This window comes from Phyllostomus discolor, chromosome 3 (genome assembly GCF_004126475.2).
Source record: "Phyllostomus discolor isolate MPI-MPIP mPhyDis1 chromosome 3, mPhyDis1.pri.v3, whole genome shotgun sequence".
Taxonomy (NCBI): domain Eukaryota; kingdom Metazoa; phylum Chordata; class Mammalia; order Chiroptera; family Phyllostomidae; genus Phyllostomus; species Phyllostomus discolor.
The window spans coordinates 99,290,273-99,315,928 of record NC_040905.2 but is presented as its reverse complement, the minus strand read 5'-3'; the positions used below and the strand labels follow the sequence as shown (position 1 = coordinate 99,315,928).

Genomic DNA, 25,656 nt, shown 5'->3' with positions numbered 1-25,656 from the left:
TGTGGCCAGATCTTCAGATTTTTCTAAAAAAGTGAGGAATTTTTTTTTATGTGAAACCTCCTGATTTTTACATGTGCCCAAATAATAATAAAAAAGTAAAAACACTGAGCTGGGCAAACAAAATCACCTATGGGCTAAATTGAGTTTGTGTGCTGCCCATGGTCAGTTTTAGTTTAGCACTTACTGAAGGTGTTCAGACAGTCAGCACCTGTGTATAATAAAACCTACTGTGAGGCAAAGGGAGTAACAGGCTGTTCTGCCCTCAAGTTCCTTAAGTGGGTAGGTGACACTGGCACATTAAGACTGAAGAAAATTAGCAAGCAGACATTAATATGAGAAAAATCATGTCATCTTCACAATCTGCTGTTTATGAAGGTTTAAATCTGGGAGGCAAAGGAAATTCTACCAATTCTTATCTTGTCAGAAGAAAATAGGGTCTTATTACTGGTAGAGGAAGCCAGTTTATTACACATAAGTCAATGTTATAGGAATTTAGAGGCCACAGGGGCCAGAAAAGGGAGGAGGTGTTCAGCCAAGAACAGAATAAGGGACCCAAGTGTTGGTTGGTGCACTTTTCAGCCCTGAGGGAAGATAGGGAAGAGTTTGAAGCAGGCAGAGAGGAGGGGATGAGAGGCATTGCCTTCACTAATGAAGAACACCAACTCCTACACATTTGCATAGAAAACTTTCATTTGGGCTATTCCAGACCTTATGCCATGCACTAGCAATGGGGCAAAATGAATCCCATGGGATGAAAATTTATTTTTAAAAGGACAGAAAAAACTTAACTCTTTTTTATATATAAAGCACAGATTCACATACTGTATATGAACAGATATGTAGTTCAATGTACAGCCTACCTGTGGTATTAACATTTCATGGGGGAGGGAAGTAAGGAAGAAATGCCTAAAAAGATACCATATGGGGCTATTAATGAAAAAAGATACTGTCTTTCTTCAAGAGACTAAGATATGGAAGCTCAGAGAGCTTAAGTAACATACACAAGGGCACACACTGCACACAGCTAATAAGTAGCTAACCTGGGAATTGGTTTTTGGCAAGGAGTTTCAGAACCTCCTGCAGCGTCATTGTGTGTATGTCACCATCAAAATGTGCTCATTTCCTCTGTTCAGAAGTTGAACCTTTAATGTTTACCATGCATTGACTAAAAAGATGCTGAAATGTGACACTGTCAGTTAGACAGCAAGACTGGACTCTGTCCCTAAGAAAATCATGTCTTATTTGCAATTTATTTATGCAGCATCATAAAATGTTAGGAAGGAATCTCTACAAACATCTAGACTTTTTTTTGCTTAATCTTTTTAAAATTAAGACTATTCTTTTAGGCTCACAGTAAAATAAGGGGAAGGTAACAGAACTTTCCACATAGCCCCAGGCCCCACACATAGAGCCTCCCCCATTATCGGTATCTCCCCCACAGTAATACATTTGCTACAGCGAGTGGACCTACACCGACACATCATCACCATCCAAAGTCCATACTTCCCATCAGCGCCCACTGTTGGTGTTATACATTCTGTGGGGTTGGAAAAATGTATAACGACATGTGTCCATCATGGATCATAAAGAATAATTTCGTGACCCTAAGACCTCTTGGTGCTCCACCTATTCCTCCTTCCCTCACAGACAAGTATTTTTCAAACTCTGAGCTGTAACCCATTAACAAGTCATGAAATCAATTTTAAAAAATGGAATAGAAAAAATGGAAAAGAATAAGAATATATCAGACTGCTGTTTATGTAGTCAAGCAAAGTATTGTTTTGTGAAACTTGTTTTTTAGTTACACATGTGTAGGCATGTCCTGGATCTCAGTATAACAATTATTTTTAACTATGGTTTGTAGTCAAATGAAAGCCATCGATCAAGGCTCTTTGTACTTAACAGCAATTGTTTTTGTATTTGTGTCTATTAAAACCTCGAGGTCGAGGTCGAGGTCTTACTGACCATTACATGCTCAGTAAAATCAGGTGTGGTGGATTAATGGCGATATCTCCTGCCTCTTCATTCCAGTGAACCCTGCTTATATGGATGAAAGTAGCCATGGCTCAGCGTATAGAAACCCACTGTCTGGGGGTGATTGGCACAAGTCACCCCAAGGTAAGGCTTAAATGACCAACAATTCAATGCTAGAGAAGGAACATTAAAAAAATGCAGACATTGCCATTTCCTCTTAGCCTCTGGTGTGGTAACTAAGCTGTACTTGCTAAATTTATCATAAATATACATTTTCTTTTAGATGTGCAGAATTTTTTCCTCTTCTAGATATCAAAGTGGCTTTCATTAGGACTCTTCTAGTAGCAAGTGACAGAGACCCAAGTCACACTGGCCCAAAGTGAATTTAGTACAGTACTAAATTTTAGTACTTCCCCCGCCTTGTGTCGGGGGAAGGAAGTGGGGGAAACAAAGAATTGAAGGTAGAATTACCTTCCAGCACCTGCACAGTGCCTGGCACATGGCTGGTGCTCAGAGGTATTTGTTGAATGGGTTATAGGAACCAGAGTCTCTGAGTCTGAAGCCGCCTGGACTCTCTTTTCCTCCCTCTGTGTCTCGTCTGTGCTTGACTCAGCCTGTCTTTAAGCTTCACCTCATAGTCGGGCATTCTCCACAGGCCAGGGAGCATGACTAATAGAAGGCCTGGATGCACACCCTCAGCTCAGCAACCCCATTAGGATGTCCTTTTTTCTCCCTGGGTCTGTCAGTTAATGCTGTCCCGCACTCTTCGGGGCCACAGGCCTACACATGGACTAGTCATCTTTCCCATGAGAAAGGAGATTGGGTCACATGTTCATCCTGTAGCTAACACATCTGTTGGTGAGGTGACCGTGCTTTGGTCAATTTTTTTTCTGAACTATCATATACTTATTAATGATGGTGGAGTATAGAAGCAGTGGACTAATGGAAGACAGGAGACTTTGAAATCAGTCAGGAAGCTTTATAATGATCAGTGTGTGTGATGATGAAAGTTTGATCAGAGGCAGGAGCTAAGAAATAAAAAAATGAAGCAACAGAGGCTAGAGATCAGGGAATGCTGGAACCTAGGGACAAATCTGTGAACAGGAAATAAACCCATCGTGTCCTCTATATAATAATGCAAATTGAGGAATCCCATGACTTAAAATTACAGTATCTCTCACTTTCAGATGCCCTGGCCTATATGATAAAATTTGGCCTCATTCTTAAGAGACTTCTCAAGGAGGTATGTTTCTTTCACAAGGGCTTTTCCATAGAGGGAAATCCATGGGGACATAAACAATCTCCATTTGGTTCCCACTGGAGCAGAGACTGATTTAACTACTGGGGAAAAGAAATATCTTTAAGCTCCATCAGTCTGCTCTGTCTAGCCAGCATGAGGTTTGGGGCCTCTGGTAAAGGAGGAGCCCCCCAGAAAGCAGAGACAAGTGAAGAAATGGAGGATCCAAAGATGAACCTGGCTTTCTTTACTATTTTGCTTTGAGTTGGTTCTGATTGTAAAACCATGTGCAGTTCATTGGAAAACAGCCTCCTGATAAAGGGTCACTTTGATGGATTATGCTGTGCACCTAAGAAAGCACCCGGCACATAATAGATGCACACAAATATTCATTCTTTTGTGAATGAATGAGTGATACAACAACATCTTACAACAGGATGGGGCCAGGGTGAAGTGATTAAGAGGCCCTGCTTTGGACCAGACAGACCAGGGTTTGCTCTGCTACTGCTTATGTAACCTCAGTTTTCTGAGCTGTAAAGTGGGATTTATTATACTACCTACTTCATAGGGTGATGATAACAATTAAATGATATACTCTATTGAAAGTACTTGTCTTAACATAATGGCAGGTATTGTTGCTGTTAATTATCATTGGTGGGGAGGAGTAGAGTTCTAGTCCAATCCTGCCATTTAATGAGTGTGATGAGGAGGAGGCTCAGTTCATTTCCCTGCACCTTAGTTTCTCCAATTATTAAATAAACAGCTTGGCTGGGGTGATTTCCAAATCAGGCCAGTAGGATAGGAATTGTGTTCAGGTGCCTGGCACTGAAGTAGGAAATTGGCTTAGCAACAAAAGGATTAATTTTTCTCATGTAACAAGAAACTTGTTACATGAAATTTTATAAAGGCATATAAAATTATGAATATAAAATATAATTTTTAAGCCAGAGGCACTAAATTAAAAAGAAAATCTTACCCAGTGATTATGAGTCATTTAGAAGACTCTCTGACTTCTGTTTCTAGAATCCCATTGTCTTTAATGAAGGATTCTGTTTCCAGTTTCTTACCTAGCTACTGAGACACAACTCTCTTCAGGAGAACACACCTTCTAGGAGATGCCTATATTGTAGATGTGGGGAGTTATGTTATGATTTGTCATCTGGCTTTAGCAATCTCATTCTGGCATTTTGAAAAATGTGAATGGAGCATCCCTCTGTGCTGTCATTACTTTTTTTGGTGGTTCTCGCCAATGCCCTGTGACAGCTGTGTGAGGTCTGTGGAAGCCCACCCCAGTGCAGAACTAGGCTTGGAGGAGGCAAGAGATGCTGTCTGATGACCAAGTGAATGAAATCATCATTGACATTGAGAATGTTCCATCTGGGGTCCAAAGCCATCTATCCTCAAATCTGAATCTTGCAGCAAAGATGCTGAAGAACTCGAGCTTCAGCGTGGTCTCATCTATATCTGACAACGATGTGACAGACTCTCAAATTATCAGCCACCAGAATAACAAAAAAGCCAAGCAGTTGTTACGGTTTTCAGCGTCTTTGAATGAATCATTCGCTCAGACCCTTCACTGCCCAGAGCATGTGGACATAGACACTCCTTGTACCTCACATGAAAACATTCAAGGTAGTAAGACACTGGGGCAAAGGAGCAAAGACAGCTTCCAAGTGATCCCCAGTGTTTTTTAGTTTTAAGACATCAAGTAGGTTGGCAGTTTGGTAGATGACCCAAAGATGCTAGGGACTGAGAAAGGGGTCACTTTGAGAACATCTAACACCTAAAAATGAATTGATCTTGATCAATTTGATTTTGTGTGCCTGGCTCTCTGCTGAGCCCTTCCTTTTTGTTATCCATTGAATTTAGTTTTATTTTCTCCCCATACTCTCTAGTCTACACCTTTAAGGCAGGCATGTGTGTCATTTCCATCTGCTTGATGAGGAAACTGAGGCTCAAGGATATTAAGTGATCTGGCAGATCTGGGACACAAATGCAGGTCTGTCTGATTCCCAAGCCTGACACCTCAACCATCATCCAATCCTGCTTTGGTCCAACTCCTTCCCACCTTGGATTTGGCAACACAGGATGCCTGTTATTGCCAAGTCCACAGTGAAACCAAGTCTTACCTGAGAGCTCCCTGCCTCTCTGCTCGGGAGGACAAACACAGTTTAGTCTTTTAGATGCTGTTTCTGTTTCATTCCATAATACTCCAGGCTTAAAGCCCAGCCACTCTCAATGGTTTCTAAGAGAAAAAAATCTACTTACACCAAAGCGTTTTGTGGATTTAGCACCTTAACATACTTCTGTCTCTTCTAACCTTTTTTGGTTTCTCCTTCTTCCTTCTCTTTTCTTTCTCTTTGGGAAAGAAGCAAATTCCTCATCTTCAGTCAAGTGATTTGGTGGCCCTTTCCTGGGCACTCTCACTCCCATTTCAACTACAGAATGTCATTAAAATGAGAGATTCTGGCACAATAGCTTGACCCAGGAGCCAGCCTGTGCTTCCTCACTGTTACAAGATGATGGCAGCACCTCCAAGTGGCACATGTGGATACAACATCCAAAAGGAGAAGAATCTATCTTTCCCCTGTGTTTTGAACTTTGCTTTTTTGAGAAGGAAGAAACCTTTGCAAAGAAGCTCCTCTGCAGACCACCCCTCACAGAACATTGGCCAACATCTTGTCACATGCCTGTACCTAAATTGGTCACCTACAAGGGTCCAAGGGACCTTCAATATTGGCTTGGAATCATCAGGACCTGTCCTCTATGCCTGGAGAGAGGTCCCACCCTGCAGAAGTTCGAGGACATGGGGGTGGGGTGGGCATAGATTTCTAAAAACTTTGGGATTCTATTAAAAAGGAGTGATGACTTTGTAGCAGGCTACGAACAGTACCTGCCACAGTGACCCAAAATGTGATTATGAATTATTGGGAGAAGAGGTGGGGAAGTTACTCCAGGTGGAAGAGCACCTGCCAACAGTTGAGCAGTGTAAGAAGATGCCTGGGCCTGGAGTCCAGGGGGCAAGAGACAGTGATGTAGGATATCAAAGTGAGGGATATTAATGTGCAGGCTGTTGTCAAGGAAAAGGAAAACATTGAATTGGAACTGCATGTGAATTATCAATTTCTTTGGCTTTGAGGTTTAATACAGATGCATGATGTCATCTTGTTTTTATTTGTGACTTTTAGGATCACTGAGTCCATACATTCTTCTTTCCTTGTGCTCTTATGAAAACGTGTTCTAACAAACTCCATGTATTTTCTTCCACAGAACAGAAGTTAATCGCATCTCTGATACCCATGACATCTAGAGAGAGAATTAAAGCCATAAGGAATCAGCCGAGGACCATGGAAGAGAAAAGGAACCTTAGGTATGGACCAAAAGCTTTTCTTTCTTCCCAGATGTTATACCAATTTCAATCTTTTACCTTTGCCCTGTCTCAGAAAGATGAGAAATAAGTAAATGCAGGAGAAGAGACCATCTTCCTAAAGAAAAATTCCATATAATCTATCACCCAGAATCTGGGCTGTGTGTGCTCAGTGAACACCATCCAAAGAGTAGAGTGTGGAAATGAGGGAAGGTAACTTTCCAGACGTGAAGTTCACCTAACACTATTAACTCAGCCAGGTGATCGAGGTTGACATCCTCAGAGATAAGTCATGTGATTAGAAGAACATAGCCCTTGTGTGGCACTCTCTCCTAAAACCTGTAACCCTAGTCTAACCAGAGGAAAAAGTCAGGTCAGGCAAACCCCAATTGGGGGACACTCTAAAAAAACCCAACCAGTACTGCACAAAACTGTAAGGTCACCATAAATGAGGAAGGTGTGAGAAACTGTTACAGACATAGGGATTCTAAAGAGAAATGACAATGAATTGCAATGTGGAATGGGATTCTGGAATAGAAAATTCCAGTGATCTTGGTCTCCTTGGGGCTTTGAGTGTCCCTATGCATGAGACAGTCCCTTAACCATATAACAAACCCCTCCCCTCTTTCCAGACTTCATTCAAATGTTGTGCTATTTCAGACTGTAACTCGGTCCCCACCCCAGCATCCCCCATCTCCTTACCCTGCCCTGTTTTCACTTTTCTTACCCATACTACAAATCACCTTCTAATACACCTTATAGTTTACACATTTATTCTTATATTTATTGTTTACTGTCTTTCTCTTCCAACTAAGATGTCAACTCCATGAGGGAGAGAAATTTGTTCCTCTCTTTTTTTTTTTTTGACTTGTTTTAGTATTTAATATAGTAGTACCATATTTTTGGACTATAAGATGCACCCCCTCCCCCCACAATTTGGGAGGAATAATGGTTGTTTTTTGTTTTTTTTTAAGATTTTATTTATTTATTTTTAGAGAGAGAAGGGAGGGAGAAAGAGAGAGAGAAACATCAATGTGTGGTTTCTGGGGACCATGGCCTACAACCCAGGCATGTGCCCTGACTGGGAATCAAACCTGTGATGCTTTGGTTCACAGTCCGAGCTCAATCCACTGAGCTACGCCAGCCAGGGCTGGAATAATGGTTGTTAATGCTGCTGTTGAGTTCTGTTTACATTTACATTGATGAAATATTATGTTATTTATGTTATCAAATATTTTAACATATTTTTTGCTTCAAAAATTTTTTTACTATTTTCCTTCTCTAAAACCTAGGTGTGTCTTATGGTCCAAAAATACATTGATTGATTTTCTTTTATATTTTTGAAATCGGTCTCTATTTCCAGCTGGGACTGTGCCTGGCACATAGTAGGTGCTCAGTAGATATTTGGGGAATTAATGTATTACAGCACCTGTATCTCTCACTTTCTTCTGCTATTCCCCATAGGAAAATGGTTGACAAAGAGAAAAGTAAACAGTCCCATCGTATCCTTGAGCTCAACTGCTGCACTCAATGTCTGAACTCCATTTCCCTGGTAAGTGAGCCTTCACTACAGTGAAGTGCAAGAGGGTGAAAATGGGGAGGTGGGAATGAAAAGAGACCCACAAGGAAGAGGAACCAATTTCAGGGCTATTTCAATGAAAGCCATAAAAATTGTGTCAGTATAGGTATGGGGAAGCCACATGGGTGTGCAAAGGTCTGAGTTATTTGGGCAGTTTAGCCATTGTGAATTTCACCTTCAACAGCAAACATGGGAAAATAATAGCACGCTCACTTAAGGGGGTGGTCCTGCAGAGTGAATGAAATGACATTTGCAAATGCCTAGTGAGATGCCTGGTGGCTGTTTTTGCTGCTGTGGGACACCCTCGGTAGGTATTTGTTGAGGGAATGTCAAGCCTCATCCTAATGCCAGGCATACCGGAGATCCAAGAACTGCCTGTCGGAGCTGCTCGATTCCATCAGCCTGTGGCAGAAGACACTCAAGGTCATCGGAGGCAAGTTTGGAACCAGTGTTCTGTCCTACTTCAACTTTCTGAGGTGGCTTTTGAAGTTCAACATTTTCTCATTCATTGTGACCTTCAGCTTCATCATAATCCCTCAGTTTACTGTGGCCGAAAGGAACACTCTCCAGTTCACAGGACTGGAATTTTTCACTGGGGCGGTAAGTCCTCCTTTTCTCTCACCTGGAGTTCACCACCTTGGCAACCCAGAGACACACCTTGCAGGTCACCTTTCCAGACCTCTCACTTTTTCCTGGGAGTCAACTGATGGGGAAAGTTGGTATTTAAATACTGTTTTTCTTATTCCCCCCAAAAGTGACATAAATACAACATGGAATTTCCGTCTCTAGAGGTAACAGTTTGTGTTGTTCAGAGTCCTCTTCTCTGAGTACACAACATGCATGTACACGTGCCTCCTTTTCTCTTTTTAACAAAAGATGAATTGTTCATAGTACTGCCTATGATTTGCTTTCTTCACCTAATATATGGTGGATGCATCATGTTGGTTCATAGAACTAGCTTTTCTTTGTCATTTTCTTTCTACAAAATATAATGCTCCATTTGAAAAATTCCTACTACAGAGGAGAACAAACTAAGAGAAGTCCATTTTACCCTTCACCCCTTATCTGACTTCCCAGTTCACAGGGTATCTTTGTCCACTGTTTTTCTTCCTTTACAAGCATTGAGACATACATAGCTAGCTAGCTAGGTAGATAGATAGATAGACAAACAGGCATTTTTTAAAACATGAAAAGAGAGCCCTGACCATTGTGGCTTAGTTGGTTGGGTATCGTCCTATAAACTGAAAGGTCATGATTTTGAACCCAATTGGAGCACATACCTAAGTTGTGGGTTTGGTCCCTGGTCTGGGCATGTGCAAGAGGCAAACCAATCAATGTTTCTCTCCCTCTCTCTCTCCCTCCCTTCCCCTCTCTCTAAAATCAATAGTCATGTCAAGTGAGGATAAAAACAAAACAAAATAAAATAAAATAATAAAAACAATAGGATATAAAACCTTGTTTTGCAACATTTTTGCTTTACTGTGTATCTTGGATATCTTACAGGTCCACATTATTCTATTTAATAGCAACCATAATTTATTTACCCAGCTCTTTACTGAGACACACAACCCCTACCTTGTGTGTTCACCTTCTAGGAGACAGTTCTGCCACTGAGTTTCTGTAGACCAGGGATCAACATACTACAGCCTCAGAGCTAAATCTGGCCGACCATCTGTTTTTGCACAGCTTGTGAACTAAGATTGGTTTCTATACTTTTATATACTTGAAAAAAATCAAAAGAAGGATAACATTTAGAGAAGCATGAAAATGACATGAAAGTTATATTTCAGTGGCCATAAATAAAGTTCTTTTGGAATGCAGCCATGCTCATTTGTTTGCACATCTGTGCTGATTTTCTGCTATGTCGGCAGAGTTTTCTGCTATTGCTTTGTCTGTCATACTGGCCTGACTCTGCAGTGGAATGTTCAAAGTAAGGTCCTTCCATTTGTCCTTTTTTCTCTTTCCCTGTTAAAACATTTTCCTTGGGATAGATGCATTCAAGTGGAATTATTGTGTAATTTTTGCTCATTACCATGCACCACATTTTTTAACTATAAGACACACCCCCTCCCCCCAAATTTGGGAGGAAAATGCAGCAGTGACCCTTCTCCTGCTTCCTGTGACCCCACTTCAACCGCCAGCCCCCCGCCCCACACAGAGAACCAGGTAAGCTGCATTTGGACTGTAAGATGCACCCCCTTTTTCCTCCCGAATTTGGGGGGGGTGCATCTTGTAGTCCAAAAAATACATTATATTTTATAGACTTGTATATATGAAACATTTTATTGTGAAAAATTTCAAACATACAAAAATAAAGAGTGGTATAATAAGCATCCAAATACACACTATGTAAATTTAAAGTTGTTAACATTTTACCATATTTATTTTATCTTATTTTTAAATGATTTTTAGAGAGAGAGGGAGAGAGAGAGACATTGATTTGTTGTTCCACTTATTTTATGCATTCATTGCTGGATTTCTGTGTGTGCCCTGACTGGAGAGTGAACACACAACCTTGGCATATCAAGATGACACTCTCACCAGCAGAGTTACCTGGCCAGAGCTTCTATCTTATCATTTTGGGAGGCATTTTACAGTAGATTATAGACATGAGGATAGTTCACTCTGAATTTCTTCAATGAGCATCCTGCTTTTAGCCTAATTCACTTGGTCAGTGGGTCCTGGTGGTAATATAGCTGGGTCCTTCTGTTGTAAAGCGATATTGGTTCAGGATTCCTTTTCAACTCTGAAGGCCTAGTGATAAAATGTCTAAGTTCTCAGTGGCCTTGGGTGCTACTTTCCTGGCAAACAAAACCTCTAAATTGACTGGTTCAAGCTTCTAGAAGACCAAAGAGGTAAACTGTGTTGACCATAGGCATTCATCGTTTTCTCAAGAGACCCACCTGACCTATGGCTTATTGTCCTTTCCAGGGTTATTTTCATGACACAGTGATGTACTATGGCTTTTACACCAATTCTACAATCCAGCACAGGAACAGTGGGGTGTTCTACAACATGCAGCTGGCCTACCTCTTCACAATCGCAGCCTGTTTGATCATCTGTTTGTTCAGTTTGCTGTTCAGGTGTGAAGTGTCGTCATTTCCTGATTCTAATCTCTTTTTAGATTTAAGCAACATCCAAGGGACTCAAAAGTTATCCAGCAAATAGTTTCTCTATAATCTGTCTGATCATTCCTTGTCCTGCAACATAAATAGGGATTTGGACAGAGAAGAGAGGTTTTGTGTACTTTAAAAGAAATTGGTCAGTCTGAACACAAGGATGAGGTCACTCAAGTAGTTATATGGACAGAAGGGTATGGATGAATAATTGTCAAATGATAAAATTGTCAAAGAGGAAGGGCAGATGTTCAGCCTCTGAATTAGTTTGCTAGGTCTGGGTGGCTTAAGCAATGGGAATTTATTTTCTCAAATTCTACAGGCCGGAAGTCCAAGATCAAGGTGTTGGCAGTGTTGGTTTCTTCCAAGGCCTCTGTTCTTGGCTTGCAAATGGCCATCTTCTCTCTGTGTCCTCACATGGTCTTTCCCTCTGTCCATGTCTGAGGCCTAATTTTCTCTTCATATAAGATATCGGTCATATTGGATTAGGGTCCACCCTTAGTGACATCATTTTAAATTATTTACATCTGTAAAGATCCCATCTCTACATATAGTTAGTATTTTAGGTACTGAGTGTTAGACCCTCAACACATGAAATTTGGAGGGAACACAACTCAGTCCGTAACAACCTCATTGCCAGCACAATAATCCAAAGTAAAATGAGATTTCTTTTTGCCCTATCAAACTAAGAAATGCTTCCTAAGCTGCTGTTACTCAGTGATAGCACATTTTGGAAAAGAAGTGTCCATTTTACTCAGCATTTGTTTATCCTGAGCCTGATTTCACTGAGCCTTCCTGACATTTCAGTGATAACAGCTGCCTTTATTGAGTGCTTATTGCTCTGTGTACTACGTTGACTCTTGTGATCAGCTGAATAATGCCCCTCACCTCCCAAAGATGCCCACGCTCTAATCCTCAGAACCTGTGACTATGTTGCCTTGCCTGATAAAAGGGACTTTGCAGGTGTGATTAAATTAAGGATCTTAAATGGGAAGATTACTATGGATTATTCAGGTGGGACCAATGTAATCCCAAGGTTCCTTATAAGTGGGAGGCAGGAGGGTAAAAGGCAGAGAGCGAGTATAACATGTTACTCTGTTGGCTTCGAAGGCAGAGGAAGGGCCCACAAGCCAAGGAATGCAGGCAGCCCCCAGAAGCTGGAAAAGACAAGGCAACAGTTCCTCCACTACAGCCTCCAGAAGGAATACAGCCCTGCTGACTCCTTGATTTTAGATCCATTTTCTGATTTCTGACTTACAATAAGAGAATAAATCTGTGTTGTTTTAAGCCACTAAGTTTGGGGCAATTTGTTAACAGCAGCAATAGGAAACTAACACATCTCTCATAATAACTCTATGAGGGGAGCACTATTATTATCCCCATTACTTAGATGTGGAAACTAAGGCTTAGAGCAGTTAAAATGACTACAGTTCCCCAGATGACAACTTAAGATTATAAGTCAGGCCTGGCAGACCCTGAGGCCAGAGCATTTGACCATCATGTTTGTGATCACACTGTTCCAGAAGAACTTGGGGCTAACTTTTCTGTGTTACCTTTTTCTGTTAGAGATAGGACTTTCTTCTATTTTAATCCATGTACCCCCCGATGCTCGTGCTAATAACCCTCGGGTATTTCGGTTTTTGATTTCCCTAGCATGGCCACGTATTTCCGGAACAACTTCATTAACCCCCATATTTACTCCAGAGGGATTACTAAACTTATCTTTTGCTGGGACTTCACAATCACTCATGAAAGAGCTGTGAAGCTGAAACAGAAGAATCTTAGCACTGAGATAAAGGTAAGGTGGGCTTGCTTTTTACAGCACCTTCCCTAGCTGGTTTTCTCTCTTCAGTATGTCTGTAACTTTTCTTAAAATAAATTTTTTTCTGTACTTGAACAATGATTGAAATAAAAAATAATAATAATAATAAATAAATAAATAATTTTTTTTATTGCCCATGAGATTGACAAAAAAAAAGAAAAAAAAAAGAAAACACCCCCAAAATCCAGAAAATATATTCATAATGCCTGGTGCTTGTGATGGCTTAGGGAAATGGACATTTTCATATGACACAGTGGCTTAATGATTGGTACAAGCTTACTGGAGGGCAATTTAGCAATTTACAAAATGTTAAATGTAAATAATTCTTGACCTCATAGTTCCAGATTGAAAATTTTATACAGTGGTTTTCAGCCCAGAACAATTTTGCCCCTCAGGAAATATATGGCAATGCCTGGAGACTTTTTTGGTTTTTACCCCATTGGGAAGGGAGGGCCTTTGGCATCTGTTGGGTAGATCTAGCTAACCACCCTGCAGTGAGTGCACAGGACAGCTGCCACGACACAGAACTATCTGGCTTCAGACGTCATTGCTGCCAAGGTTGAGAAACCCTGGTCTGTTAGAGAAACTTATTAAAAAGAAAGAGCAAGCAGAATGTATGAACAAAGGGGCTTTGTCAAGAGGATTGCAAATATTAACTACTTATTCTTCAAGAGTTGCATGGCCTCAGTGTACTTTCCTTGAGAGCACTGTCCCGATCTACTAGTCCTATCTGTTCCTCTAAAACAAAAATGTAAAGGCATTTGTTGCAATGATGGGGGTGCTTGCCCATTTCAGATTTTCCCATGGGGTCTCCCATAATCAGTGTTCAGCATGAACTTTTCCTGTCTCTCACCTCTGGATCTGGGGTGAATTTGTGCCTCCAGAAGTGAAGAGTTTTCACTGGGGGTGGAAAGGAGGTTGTCTGTGGGTCAATGTGACTTCCTTGTGTTTATAGGAGAACCTGTCAGAAATCCGTCAGGAGAATATCAAGTTAACACTCAATCAGCAGCTGACCCGCTTGTCTGTCCACCTGGCAGCCTGGGTTGTCTCTACCGGAGTGGCCATTGCTTGCTGTGTAGCTGTTTATTACCTGGCTGAGAACAACTTAGAGGTAACCAGAATGCCAGAGGCACCAGGGGCCAGAACACAGAGGGGAGAGTAAAGTAGACCCTGCTGCCCAAAATAGGTCCGTTGGTATCAGCTGGAAACTTGCTTAAAAATGCAGGATCTTGGGTCCCTCCTGTAGCCCATGGACTAAGAATCACATGTTAACAATGTCCCCAGGTGATATGTGTGCATGACTTAGAGTGAGAAGCTCTGGGCTAGTGGAGAGTTGGGAACTTTGACTACAGATCTGGGACCAAGTTCTGGTTTCTTCCTTTATTGTTACATCCCTGAGGCTTCCCACAGCCCCTGGCACAGTGTAAAATGCTCACTAGGTATTATGATCTGATGGACTCTGGCAAGTGATTTAACTTTCGTGAGCCCTGGATTCCTTACCTATAAAATAGGAGTGATCATACCTAGCTGTGTAGGTGTGTGGTCAGGACTAGAGAAAAGGTATGTGGAGAATCTACCAAGTGCCTGGTACTGTGAGTGATGAAGGAATGTCAGTTTTGTTTTGTTTTTAAATAATATGAACTCTGAGGTTAATTTACTGTATGTCCTGGTTGATGTATTATTTTTCTGTAGATTTCAGCCTTTTCCTCTGGGGCTAAATGTAGACGGTTTGTTGACCTCTAGAATCATGGTCACAGCTTGTTCACTTTTTTCAATTGGCTTCCCATTACCCTCAATATAAAATCTATCCTCTGTGGCATAATCAATAGATCTTTTATGATCTGACCCCTGCCCACATCTCTAGCCTCATCACCCCGCAAGCACCCATATCCCACACCAGCAGTACTAAATGGTGTGTTCATTGTTCTCTGAACACACCATGCGTTCCCTCATCTCTAGATGGGAAACATATATTCTACGCTACATGCCCCTCTCACTTCCCTTCATATGGTAAACTCCTTTCCCTCCTCTGGACCTCAGCATGGGTGTCACTTCCTCCAGCAAGCCTTCTCTCACCACCACTACACTCACTAGGTTGAGTTAGGTGCTTCTTAACCTGCAGGCTTTCCTCATGCATTTGTCACACACAGCATTAAAAATACCTGTCAATGCATCTGTTTCTTCAAAAGACTGTAGGCAGAAACTTGGCCTAATATGTGATATGTAGTAGGTACTCAATCAAATGGATGAGTAAGTGAAGGAGAAGCCAGCAAAAAATAGGGGTGTGGGATTGTACAACCCTACGGGCTTGCCGTTAACTATATCAAGGCATGTCCTGAAAGAGGGGAAGTTGAGTCACAGTCCTCAGGGGCCTGGTATCACCTAGCTAAGGCGGAAGCTGAGACAGGGCAGCTATAGATATAAAGACTTCTGTGTTTCTTCTCCTCTGGGAGGTTTCCTCCATGTCCACCTGAATTGAAGGAGGGCAGCAGAGGAGGGGAGGAAGCAGAAGTGGCCTCATCCCCATTGTTTGAACATCTGTTCTATGACAGGCAGGATCAGCTCTTCTCACAGCGCCAGGAAACTACAATTTCATGTAAATGGTACCCAGGTTGTGTCATTTAGGAGCCAGACCTTGCCTTACTGGTCTCATCTAGTTCTTGCATGTCACTGTGGGTTATGTGAGAATTTCCCCATTATACAGATGATGAAACAAAGGCTCAGAGAAGCTATTTATCTGGGCCTGGACCTTGCAGTTTATAAATATGGGGAGGGGGAAAGAATTTGTTATGCTGGTTCCCCAATACTGCCCAAAATTGGAGTGGTGCTTCAAAACCACCTAGAGGTGGATGGAGGCAGGGTCAAGCCTGAGGCTGAGGAAGGAGGTTGTGAGACATCAGATAAATCCACTGGGATCCTTTATTCCAAGGATGTGTGGCAGAAGGGCATCCCAGGCTTCAGTCTGAGCCAAATGCCAGGGTGTTATGTTCATGTGAAGGAAGGGGGACCCTCTCCCAACCTCACACAAAGTTGTGGCATGGACTAGCAGGTGCTGCCCTCCCCTAATTCAGCACCCAAGGACAGGTGAAGCCTGGGGAAAATGAACCAGGCCACACAGGAGCAGGGAGGAGACATTCCAGAGGGATGGAAACCCTCATGCTTTATCAGTAGGCTCAAACTTTTGCTCCAACAGCCAGGAAGCATATTCTCATTTCAAGAAAGTCACAGAATGACTTTTTGAGGTCAGGCTCCTGATTCAGAAAGACCTGGGTTCAAATCTCACTTCCTAGCTGGGTGACACTGAACAAGCATCTTCACCTCTCTGAGTCTCCTTTTGCCCATCAGTTAAGTCAGAGTTAACGCCCTGGGCTGCAGTGAGGATTAATGCAATCATGTGGGTAATGAATGTTTGGCACAGGGGAAGTGCTCAATAAGCAGTAACTTAATAGCTAACCCCAGAGGAACTACTTCTGGGATTTTTTCATAGGCACGGGGGTCTTCTGAGTGAGGCAGAGAGGGGTCCAGTGCACAGCTGGCATCTGGATTTTCTCCTCCCTCTCCACAGTTCCTGCAGAGCCACAGGAACCCTGGGGCGGTGCTGTTACTGCCTTTCATGGTGTCCTGTATCAACCTGGCAGTGCCTCGCTTTTACTCTGTGTTCAAGCTGGTGGAGCACTATGATGTGCCGAGGCAGGAAGTTTACGTCGTCCTGATCCGGTAAGTGTGTCTGTCACTGCCAACGCCAGCCTCCATTTTAATGGAGGGAAGTGGAGTGGGAGCTAGTAAGGGTTATTATAGTCAAGTATTGAAGTTCTGTTTTCCAGAAAAAATTTCAAGAGTATAGTGTGTTTGTATGGTATGGGTTAATAGCCATAAAACCCAAAGAGCCCAGAGAAAATACAGGTTTTTAGTTACATCTGCCTTTTGCACAAAGTAGTGGCTTATCTTTCCCAGTTGCTACCAGCCAAAGGATGAACATTATTCTCAGTTTTAAGATGTACAGACTGGGCAAGCTGTGCACTGCACAAAGGCTCCTGGCTGAGGCGCTGTATGGGGACTGACATCATCCAGTGTGTCCATGAGTCAAAGTGTGAGCCCTGGTACCAGCTGCACCAGTCAGGAAGAAGAGGCACATTTGTATAACTCAGTCACCCAAATGAAGGTGGAGGGAGTGCTTCTGGCAATTCATTGGCTGGGATTGGTGGTGCCTTCTTTTGATTCCTACAAAAGCACTGTATGTGCTAGAGGTGACCCTAGGGTTTTGGTAAAGAAAGCATAAAACCATCCAAATTGTGTTCTTATTGCTTCTTCTTGGCTAATTCCCTACCAGTTCTTTGTGATGATGGTGTTTACAACAATAAGGCTGGACAATGCAGCTTGAGTTTATTTAGTGACCAATTCCAGAGACCATGGCTCTGGAGTCTGGTTCCAGGCCAGCTCTCCAACCTCATTTCCTCCGCTTCTCCCCCTTCCTCAGTGCACACCCAACATCACTGGCAACCTGTTTATTCACAAACATGCCAAACTGTACGCCCACCTCTGGCCCTTTGTACTGGCCATTCCTTCTTTTTGGCATGCTCCCTCTGCAGGTAGCGAGTCTATACTTACATCAGTGTTTATAGTTTTTTCATACAGAACTTACACATTTTTGTTGCCTTCAAAATTCTAACAAAGATATGTAAAAAAAAACCATATATATATGGCCAGCCTCCTATTTTTATAAATAAAGTTTTATTAGAACACAACCATGCCATTGGTCTGTGGCTGCTTTTCTGCTACAATTGCAGAATTGAGTAGTTGCAACACAGACTGTATGGGCACAAAGCCAAAAATATGTAGTCTATGGATCTTCACAGAAAAAAAGTTTGTTGACCCCTCTTCTTGGTCAGTGTTTAGAGTTAATCTATATCTGTATTATTCTCCTAAAGAAAAGTCTTAGCAAGCTTTCACTTCTGTGCACCCCACTTCACTTGATGCCTCCTCTTTGTGGTTAGAAACAATTGGGGCTTTTTAAAAATTGTGGTATATATCATAAAATTTGCCATTTAAACCATTTTTAGGTGTACAATTCAGTGACATTAAGTAGTTTGTTTTAACATATGCATTAATAATAGTTTCACTGGCTTCTTTGCTTGCTGGTATTTATTTAATGTATCCTACTTACAACATCCTCTTTTTGTATTGTAAGGAGAAAAACTAGTTTACAGTGGGTCTGGAGGTGATCAACTTTCTATGTATTTCTAGGTCCTAACATATCTTTATTTTGCCTTTCTACTTGCATGTGGGTTTGGATGGGCTGGGGACTCTGTATTCTAACTAACCTCTTCCCAGGGTCTATAGGTGCTGCTCTGAAATTTTCTGACATCTAGTGCGGTCAAATACTCACCCAGCCTCTCTTCCCACACCCTTCTTGTTGACTGTCTCTAAGCTCCAGACACCCCAGGACCACTGCCACCTCTGAGACCGTCCTCTGACGAGCTTGTTTTAAGCTGCAGTTTCCTCCACTAACCCCCTTTCATCTCCTTGTCTTTCTATCCTTTATATCTGCTTTCTATATTCTATAAATCCCTCTGTATTTCTGGTATATTCATGATGACTTTTCTTGTTCTTTTTGCTTTATGAATCTTTTAGCTTCTAACTTTTCTATCATTTCAATACAATTTGAATGGATGGCTGGTAGACATATATACTCAGTATGCCAGTTTGATCCAATGGCTTTGCTATTTAATTTGCATTTTTGATCACTAGAGAGATTCATTGTCTCTTAATATGCATTAACCATTTTTAGTGTTTCATAAAATATTCAAAATCTCTTTTACATGAAGAGAAAATGGGAAAGCTCAGAAATGCACTATTTTTCCATCTATGGTAAGATTTATCTTTGCTGAGGAAGAGTGTGTTTTCACATGTAGCCTGGAACTATACTGCAGTGTGTGAGTGTATAAAGTTCTGGCACCAGTTCTAGTGGGCGGGGCCAGGGGGAGGGGGGCGTGGTCCTCACACCACCACGCAGTTCTCTGACGCCAGTTAGGTGTCTGATAATTCAGCTCAATTCTGACACTACTTACATGGAAATTAAACTGGTTAAGGACACAGTCCTACAAGACTGCCCCACCCCTTGCCACCTCCAGATGCCAATTGGAAGTCTAGGTTGTTACCTGTGATTCTAGGTTGTTACCTGATTTACTAGCTACAGATTGGTGGTTCCCATGCCTCTCTCCTCAGGTTAGATTAATTTGCTAGAGTGGTTCACAGAACTCAGAGAAACATTTTACTTACTAGCACACTGGTTAATTCTAAAAGGATAACTCAGGAACAGCCAGGTGAAGAGATGCCCAGGGCACGGTGTGGGGAAAGGGGGCGGAGCTTCCATGCCCTCCCTCTCCAGGCCCATTGTTCTCCCAGCAACTCCATGGTCACCAATCCAGACACTCCAGACCCTGTCCTTTTCAGTTTTTATGGAGGCTCCATTACACAGGCATGACTGATTCGGTCACTGGACATTGATTCAGCTTCCGGCCCCTCTCCCCTCCCCAGAGGTCAGTAGGTAGGGCTGAAAGTTCTAGCCTCCTAGGTGCTTCCCAAAGTCCCTCCTTCACATGATGAAAGGCATCTTTATTGCTTTCCTCACTTAAAATATTCCAAGAGTTTTAGGAGCTCTGTGCTAGAAACAGGGCCAAAGACCAAATATATATTTCTTGTAACTCAATATCACAGTATATTAAGGCACTAATCTAGTAAAATATTGAGGGCCATAGTAGGGCTAGGCAATGGGCAAGAGGTTGGGGATCTGGCATTAAAAGAGACAGATCTAGTTCCCTTCCTACACAACGGAGCCTAGCACAATAGCTCTCAACCTTCAGTATGCACCAGAATTACCTGGAGGGATTGCTAGGTCCCACTCCCAGAGTTTCTGATTCCATAGGTCTAAGGTGAGGCCTGAACATTTATCCTTCTAACAAGTTTACAGGTGCTGCTGCTGCTGGTGGTCTGGGGCCCACACTTTGAGAACTACTGGTCTAGTGACACATGATTCTTGGCACACCAATCCTGAAGCCCCATTAAAACCACAAGGTATTGATTTAAATACCTGGTTTAAGAACTGAGGCTGTGAAAGCAGATGGTGCTCACTTTGAACCTTTGTCTTGCCCTTAACAAGCTATGAGACCTTTTGACAAGTTATTTTATCCCCCTGAGTTTCAGTTTCCTCACTGGTAAGGTAGGCATGAAATACTATCTACTTGATTACAGAGCTGTAAAGATGAAGAGGGATGATTTAATAAAGTACTTAACACAGTGTACTGTCTATTGTAGCACCCCCCAAAAATATGTTACTATTATTGTAATAAAAAGTAAAATCAGATAATTTTGAGATGCATTGAAAGAGGATGCATCAGTCAGAATTAATTAGGTTATGCTGCTACAGTAACAAACTTCTCCCCTCATCCAAATCTCAGTGACTTAAAAACCACAAAGGTTTATTTCTTGCTCATGCTACAGGGCCATTGTGAATTGGCAGGGAGATTTGCTCATGTTAGTCATGCAGGGATCTAGGCTGAGAGAGCAGCAGTCACCTGAAATGTTGCTGATGGCCATTCCAGAGGGAAGACAATAAGTGCTGGGGTGAGGGAGGTGTCTCACTGGCATTTAAATGCTCCAGCCTAGCAGTGACACAAAGTGACACACATCACTTCTGCTCACAACTCATTTGCCAGAACTAGCTAAATGGCCCACTCAACCACAGTAGGGCAGGAATTTCCTTCCTACCATGTGCTCAAAAGGGAATATTGGCAAACACACTAATGACTGCCACAGACAGTAATGGCAGTTGTCTTCTCTTCTGTTTTTCAGAAACATCTTTTTGAAAATATCAATCATTGGCATTCTGTGTTACTATTGGCTCAACATTGTGGCCCTGGCTGGTGAACAGGTGAGATTTCCATGCTGTTTTGCCTTAACTTTGGTTTCTTAGCCTTTGGCCACCAGGGAGGAACTGAATTTCTCAAAAGTTTCTGTTCTTGATATTGAAGCCAATATCTGTCCATTCATTTATCCATTTCCCCATCCATTCAGCCAGCCAGCCCGCCAACCAGCCCCCCCCACCCATTCTTGAGCTGTGCATATAAAACTTCTCTCTCCTTATTCAGCCAAATCTAAAAGCTCTCACTCAGTCCATTAGCTCATACTACCTCCTACAGAGGTAACTGACTGCCAGTTGCATAAACTGACCAATTCAACCTTCTAGTTTATGCTAGCTTGCTACACCTCTAGGCCACTTTCTTAGTTAAGCAGATATTAATTGATGATTTTTCATAAGGTTAATAAGCAAAAGTAGTGGAGGCATTATTAGCTATTGATGACACCTGCTCTCCCTGAAGAAACGGATTATCTCCAGCTGAGAAATAGGACCCAGAGGGTCTAGGAGAGAGATGGCAAGCATTGAAAAGAGGTAGAATGAGAAGGGAAAGTTTGCGTGCAAGTGGAGAACAAGACTTCACGGAGGAAGAAGCGTCACAGACAATGGATAAACACCCTAAAAACAAAGTAGGCCTAACGATGCATTTCTGCCAAGAGTGAGTCCACTTTTCTGGGTACCCGAGAACTCTGTCAGAACGAACCACCAGCCATGCCTGAGAACAGGGTGCCAGGAACAGATAAGAAATGAGGGGAGGCAACAGCCCCTACCCATTGCCTGACTCTTGTTTGCCTTCCAGTGTTGGGAAACCCTCATTGGCCAGGAAATCTACAGGCTCCTCCTGATGGATTTTGTGTTTTCTTTAACTGATTCCTTCCTGGGGGAGTTCCTGAGGAGGTAAATATTTGTCTTAAGTGATTAGTACCTAAGGTTGTAACTGGACCCATGGTCTTGACTGAGCAGGAAGTATGGGTCCCTAATGTTCTTTAAGGGTGCATTGTTCTAAATCTGCCTGTTGTCCTTTGGAATATTGCTTTCTTCTGAATCAAATGAAGTTTCACTTTGACCTGACAGTCCTGTTGTCAAAGTTCTTTTGGTTCAGTTGTCCCTTTCTAACCTTCTCTTTCTATAAGAGCAAATGTTCCAGAATAAAACAAAAACTGAGAGCCATTTCAGATCTTATTCACCATAGATAATTTTAATATTCCAGTGTATATTCTTCCAGGTTTTTCTACTGCTTGTAGATACTATGTGTGTACTAAGTACACATTGCTTGTGTGTGTACTGTGTAATTGTCAAAGACAAAAATGGGGTCACACTGTAAAATCGTTGTGCAGTTTGCTTTTTATTAATCCAATCACAATGCTTTGGCACTTTTCCACGCCAGTACATATAGATTTACCTCATGATTCATTTAATTGAATTTAGTTAATGTACTAGTTTTAGTTTAGAACCCAGGTGTACAGAATCGAGCCAGTGTTATCATTAGCCCACCTGTAGTCCTCTTTTATTCATTCGTTTTTTAACGATATGTGAGCATGTCATTCCTTATCCACATTTACATATTTCTGCAAGCAGCCGCAGTGATAAGATGGCATGACACAATGCTGATTCTTTTCTCAGCGGGCAGGTTGAATGACAAAATTTCTCACTCTGTCTGCCCAAACTCACTTATTCCAGCCTCTGTCTGGGGTGTGGACATAAAGATGAGAAGTTTGGGGGCGGGGTGGTGACAGCAATTTTTTTTGGCAGTTCTTCTGTATGAAGAAAAAAACTGGTCTCACATTTTCTCAGAGTAAGTGGGGAACTTGTTTTCTCCCCCGTGAATTTGGAAACAGGAAAAACACCATTAATTTGATAGCAGTAACCCCCCCCCAAATTGAAAATTTTTCAGTTTATTTGATTCAGAGAGATTGAGTTTATTTAGTCATGAAAAAAGGCTTAAGAAGCCAACAGTTGTGTGAACAAGATAATAGGTGGGAAAACAAATAATAAGGTAACAAATGTTCTCTAGAATATTAAAAAGACATTTTAGCTGTATCTCTCAGCCCCAACTGTATGCATTGTGTCAATTCCATTTCCCTTCATTTCTCTCACTTTTTGTTTAAAAACATGCTTTATACTAGGAACTTCTCAAAAATTTGCAAGAGAACTTACGACTTTATTCCAAACAGGCGAGGGTCTCCTTTGCTGATTGTGGGGAATCTTTTCAAGTAAGTTGAGGGTTTGGGTGCTAAACTCTGTATGTTTTCACAGAATCGTTGGGACGCATTTCATCACAAGTCTTAGCTTACAGGAGTTTGACATTGCCAGGAACGTCCTGGAACTGATCTATGCACAAACTCTGGTGTGGTAAGTCGAGAACCTTCTGGTTCCTGCTTGACTGTGGACTGAGTTCAGTGGCGAGTCCCAGAATCTGTTGTTATTAAAGCTGCATGGGCTACTCCAAATCCAGCCAGCCTGAGAACCATGAATTTACATCCCCTTTCCTTTACGAAGACTTCGGGCAAGAATCAAAGTAGAGCAGGAACCCCAACCTGGATGCCCCCAGGCCACATCTAGACTGCAAGTGTGTCTTGCTTATCTCACAGTGCTTTTCCTAAAAGTTTGAATTAGCCACCAATATTTTAAAATCCAGAGATCTTACATACAGTTTTAAATGCCTGACTTCTCTCCGAAAAAGGAGAGATCTAGACCATCTCCCATTCTAGTTATAATTGGCTGGGTCTTCAGCTGTGCTAATGCCTCCAGTTTATCATAGTCCCCAGCTCGAACTATTATCTTCCCAACATAGATTTGCTGTTTCTTGTTGCCCTTATGGTAGAAGATTTTACTTTTCATTGATGTTTCAACAGAAGAAAGGCAGAAGGGCTGTCTATTTCTTACTCCTGGCCTGCTTCACTCACTGATGTAATACCTGATGGGGCCAGTGTGGCCTTTGGGGTTTGCGACCTGTTTTGGCAGCTCTGCATGTGCATGTGTGTGTGCCCGTGTGCCTGTGTATGGAGACTAGCCAGCTAGTTGCATCAAAGTTTTGACAAGCTCACTTAGAAACTCAAACCAATAACCAGTCATTATTTTTATTTATTTTACATGACATCATTAAGGCCCAAGTTCTGTGTCGTGTATCAAGGTCCCAGATTCTGTCTGCTGAGGCATTGCTAATTTGAAAGTAGGGGATTTAGAGGTAGGAGCAATCTTCCCCTGTATTAGTTTATTAGGCTGCCATAGCAAAGAAACTTAGATTCTGGGGCTAGCTGTGCTCCTCACTGAAGTCACTGAGTTTCCCTGAGCCTCAGTATCTTTATCTGTAAAATGCAAATAATACTGACTTTGAATTGTGTTGAGGATTAAGTCAAATGGTATATGAAAACCACTTTGCAATCTTCAATATGCCATGCAACTGTAAAATGTTTTATTTTCTAACTCTTTAAAGTTGCTCTGAGTGATTTAGCTATCTGCAAGGAACTCACTAATATCAATGAGTTTATTTTTAAAGGTTGTGAGGACTCTTTCTTCGAGTGGTTCAGGTGATGCATTTGCATACAGCCAGGTTACCCCTGGCAACTAGGCAGAGTATAAAAGCCGTTCACCTACTTTGTGTCAACTAAGCAGATGCCTTTGGGGCAAATTACTTAAACTCTCTCTAAACAGTTTTCTAATCTGTTAATGGGGGAAGTATTAGTACCTACTTCACAGGTTTAGGTGAAGAACTGGAACTAAGTGCTTAGTGAGTACCTGACTCAGAAGTGTTTTATAAGTGGGGGAAAAGTTATAATCAGAGATGGCCATTATTACTTCTGGGCCTTTAAGGTTTTTGTTATAAGTCACAAATAAGCACAATTGAAAACACATATCTTTTTCTTCCTCAGTGGCAATTACAGATTTAACCTCTGTGGGTTTAGGAGAATATAGCCTGTGATGATCTGTAAAAGAAGATAACAGAATAACAGAAGTTGAGTGATGCTAGGGATGACGGTAGAGACAAGGTGAGGGAAGTGTCTCCCAACCACAGACGTTTGTGCACCAGCCCGCCTATTGTTGGCATGTCTACACATCACCTGCACTGGTTTTTACTTAATATTATTTTTAAAAATATGTGCTGTTTTAGCTTAAGCACACTTTAAAGGAGTCTTTATTTTATAATTATAAATAGAAAACCAGTGTCATCTGACAGAAATTGCAAGTAACTTGAAAAATAAAATCAGTCTCATCACAAGTAGTCATTAAATTCCAGCTAAATGCTGCTCTCCGCTCAGTCTCTCAGTCTACAGCCTGCTCCTTCTTTCAGCAAAATGGGAGATTGGCAAGTGTTTAGGAGTCAAAGAAATTCTAGCACCAATCTGAGCTCTTCTTTTGAGGTCAGGAGCACTGAGAATTGAAGAGGGAATGCCTTCTCATTTATAACTCGATGCAGTTCAATGTCTATCCTTGCAGACCTTCTGGAATGCATGGGGTGGGGTTGGGGAGGGAACATGTTCCGCATTTAGAACACCTAGGTTACACTCGGCTTGCTGATGGACCTCTGGTGGTTTAATGGCTGTGTGGGTGGGGTTCTGTGCAATATCTCTTTTCCATAGCTGGGAAGAGAGTAGCTGCAGATACTGGGAATGGTGTGAATTTTCCTGGTTTGCAGGGGTGGGAGC

At 41.9% G+C, this 25,656-nt stretch overlaps 1 protein-coding gene across 2 annotated transcripts in view; it reads left to right on the top strand.

Annotated features, from left to right (window-relative positions):
- The window catches only part of TMC5 (transmembrane channel like 5), a 37,674-nt gene that overhangs the window by 3,030 nt on the left and 8,988 nt on the right, over positions 1-25,656 (top strand). Inside the window, exons 3-13 of one of the 2 annotated variants that reach the window (XM_036020872.1) lie at positions 2,032-2,118; positions 6,482-6,581; positions 8,043-8,130; positions 8,509-8,757; positions 11,089-11,240; positions 12,927-13,071; positions 14,051-14,206; positions 16,661-16,812; positions 20,947-21,025; positions 21,810-21,907; positions 23,267-23,362. In XM_036020872.1, coding sequence (XP_035876765.1) covers positions 2,032-2,118; positions 6,482-6,581; positions 8,043-8,130; positions 8,509-8,757; positions 11,089-11,240; positions 12,927-13,071; positions 14,051-14,206; positions 16,661-16,812; positions 20,947-21,025; positions 21,810-21,907; positions 23,267-23,362 — 1,402 coding nt within the window. Of the gene's footprint in view, positions 1-2,031; positions 2,119-4,224; positions 4,844-6,481; positions 6,582-8,042; positions 8,131-8,508; positions 8,758-11,088; positions 11,241-12,926; positions 13,072-14,050; positions 14,207-16,660; positions 16,813-20,946; positions 21,026-21,809; positions 21,908-23,266; positions 23,363-25,656 lie in introns of those variants that run through there. The other variant, XM_028519801.2, reaches the window with a different exon arrangement.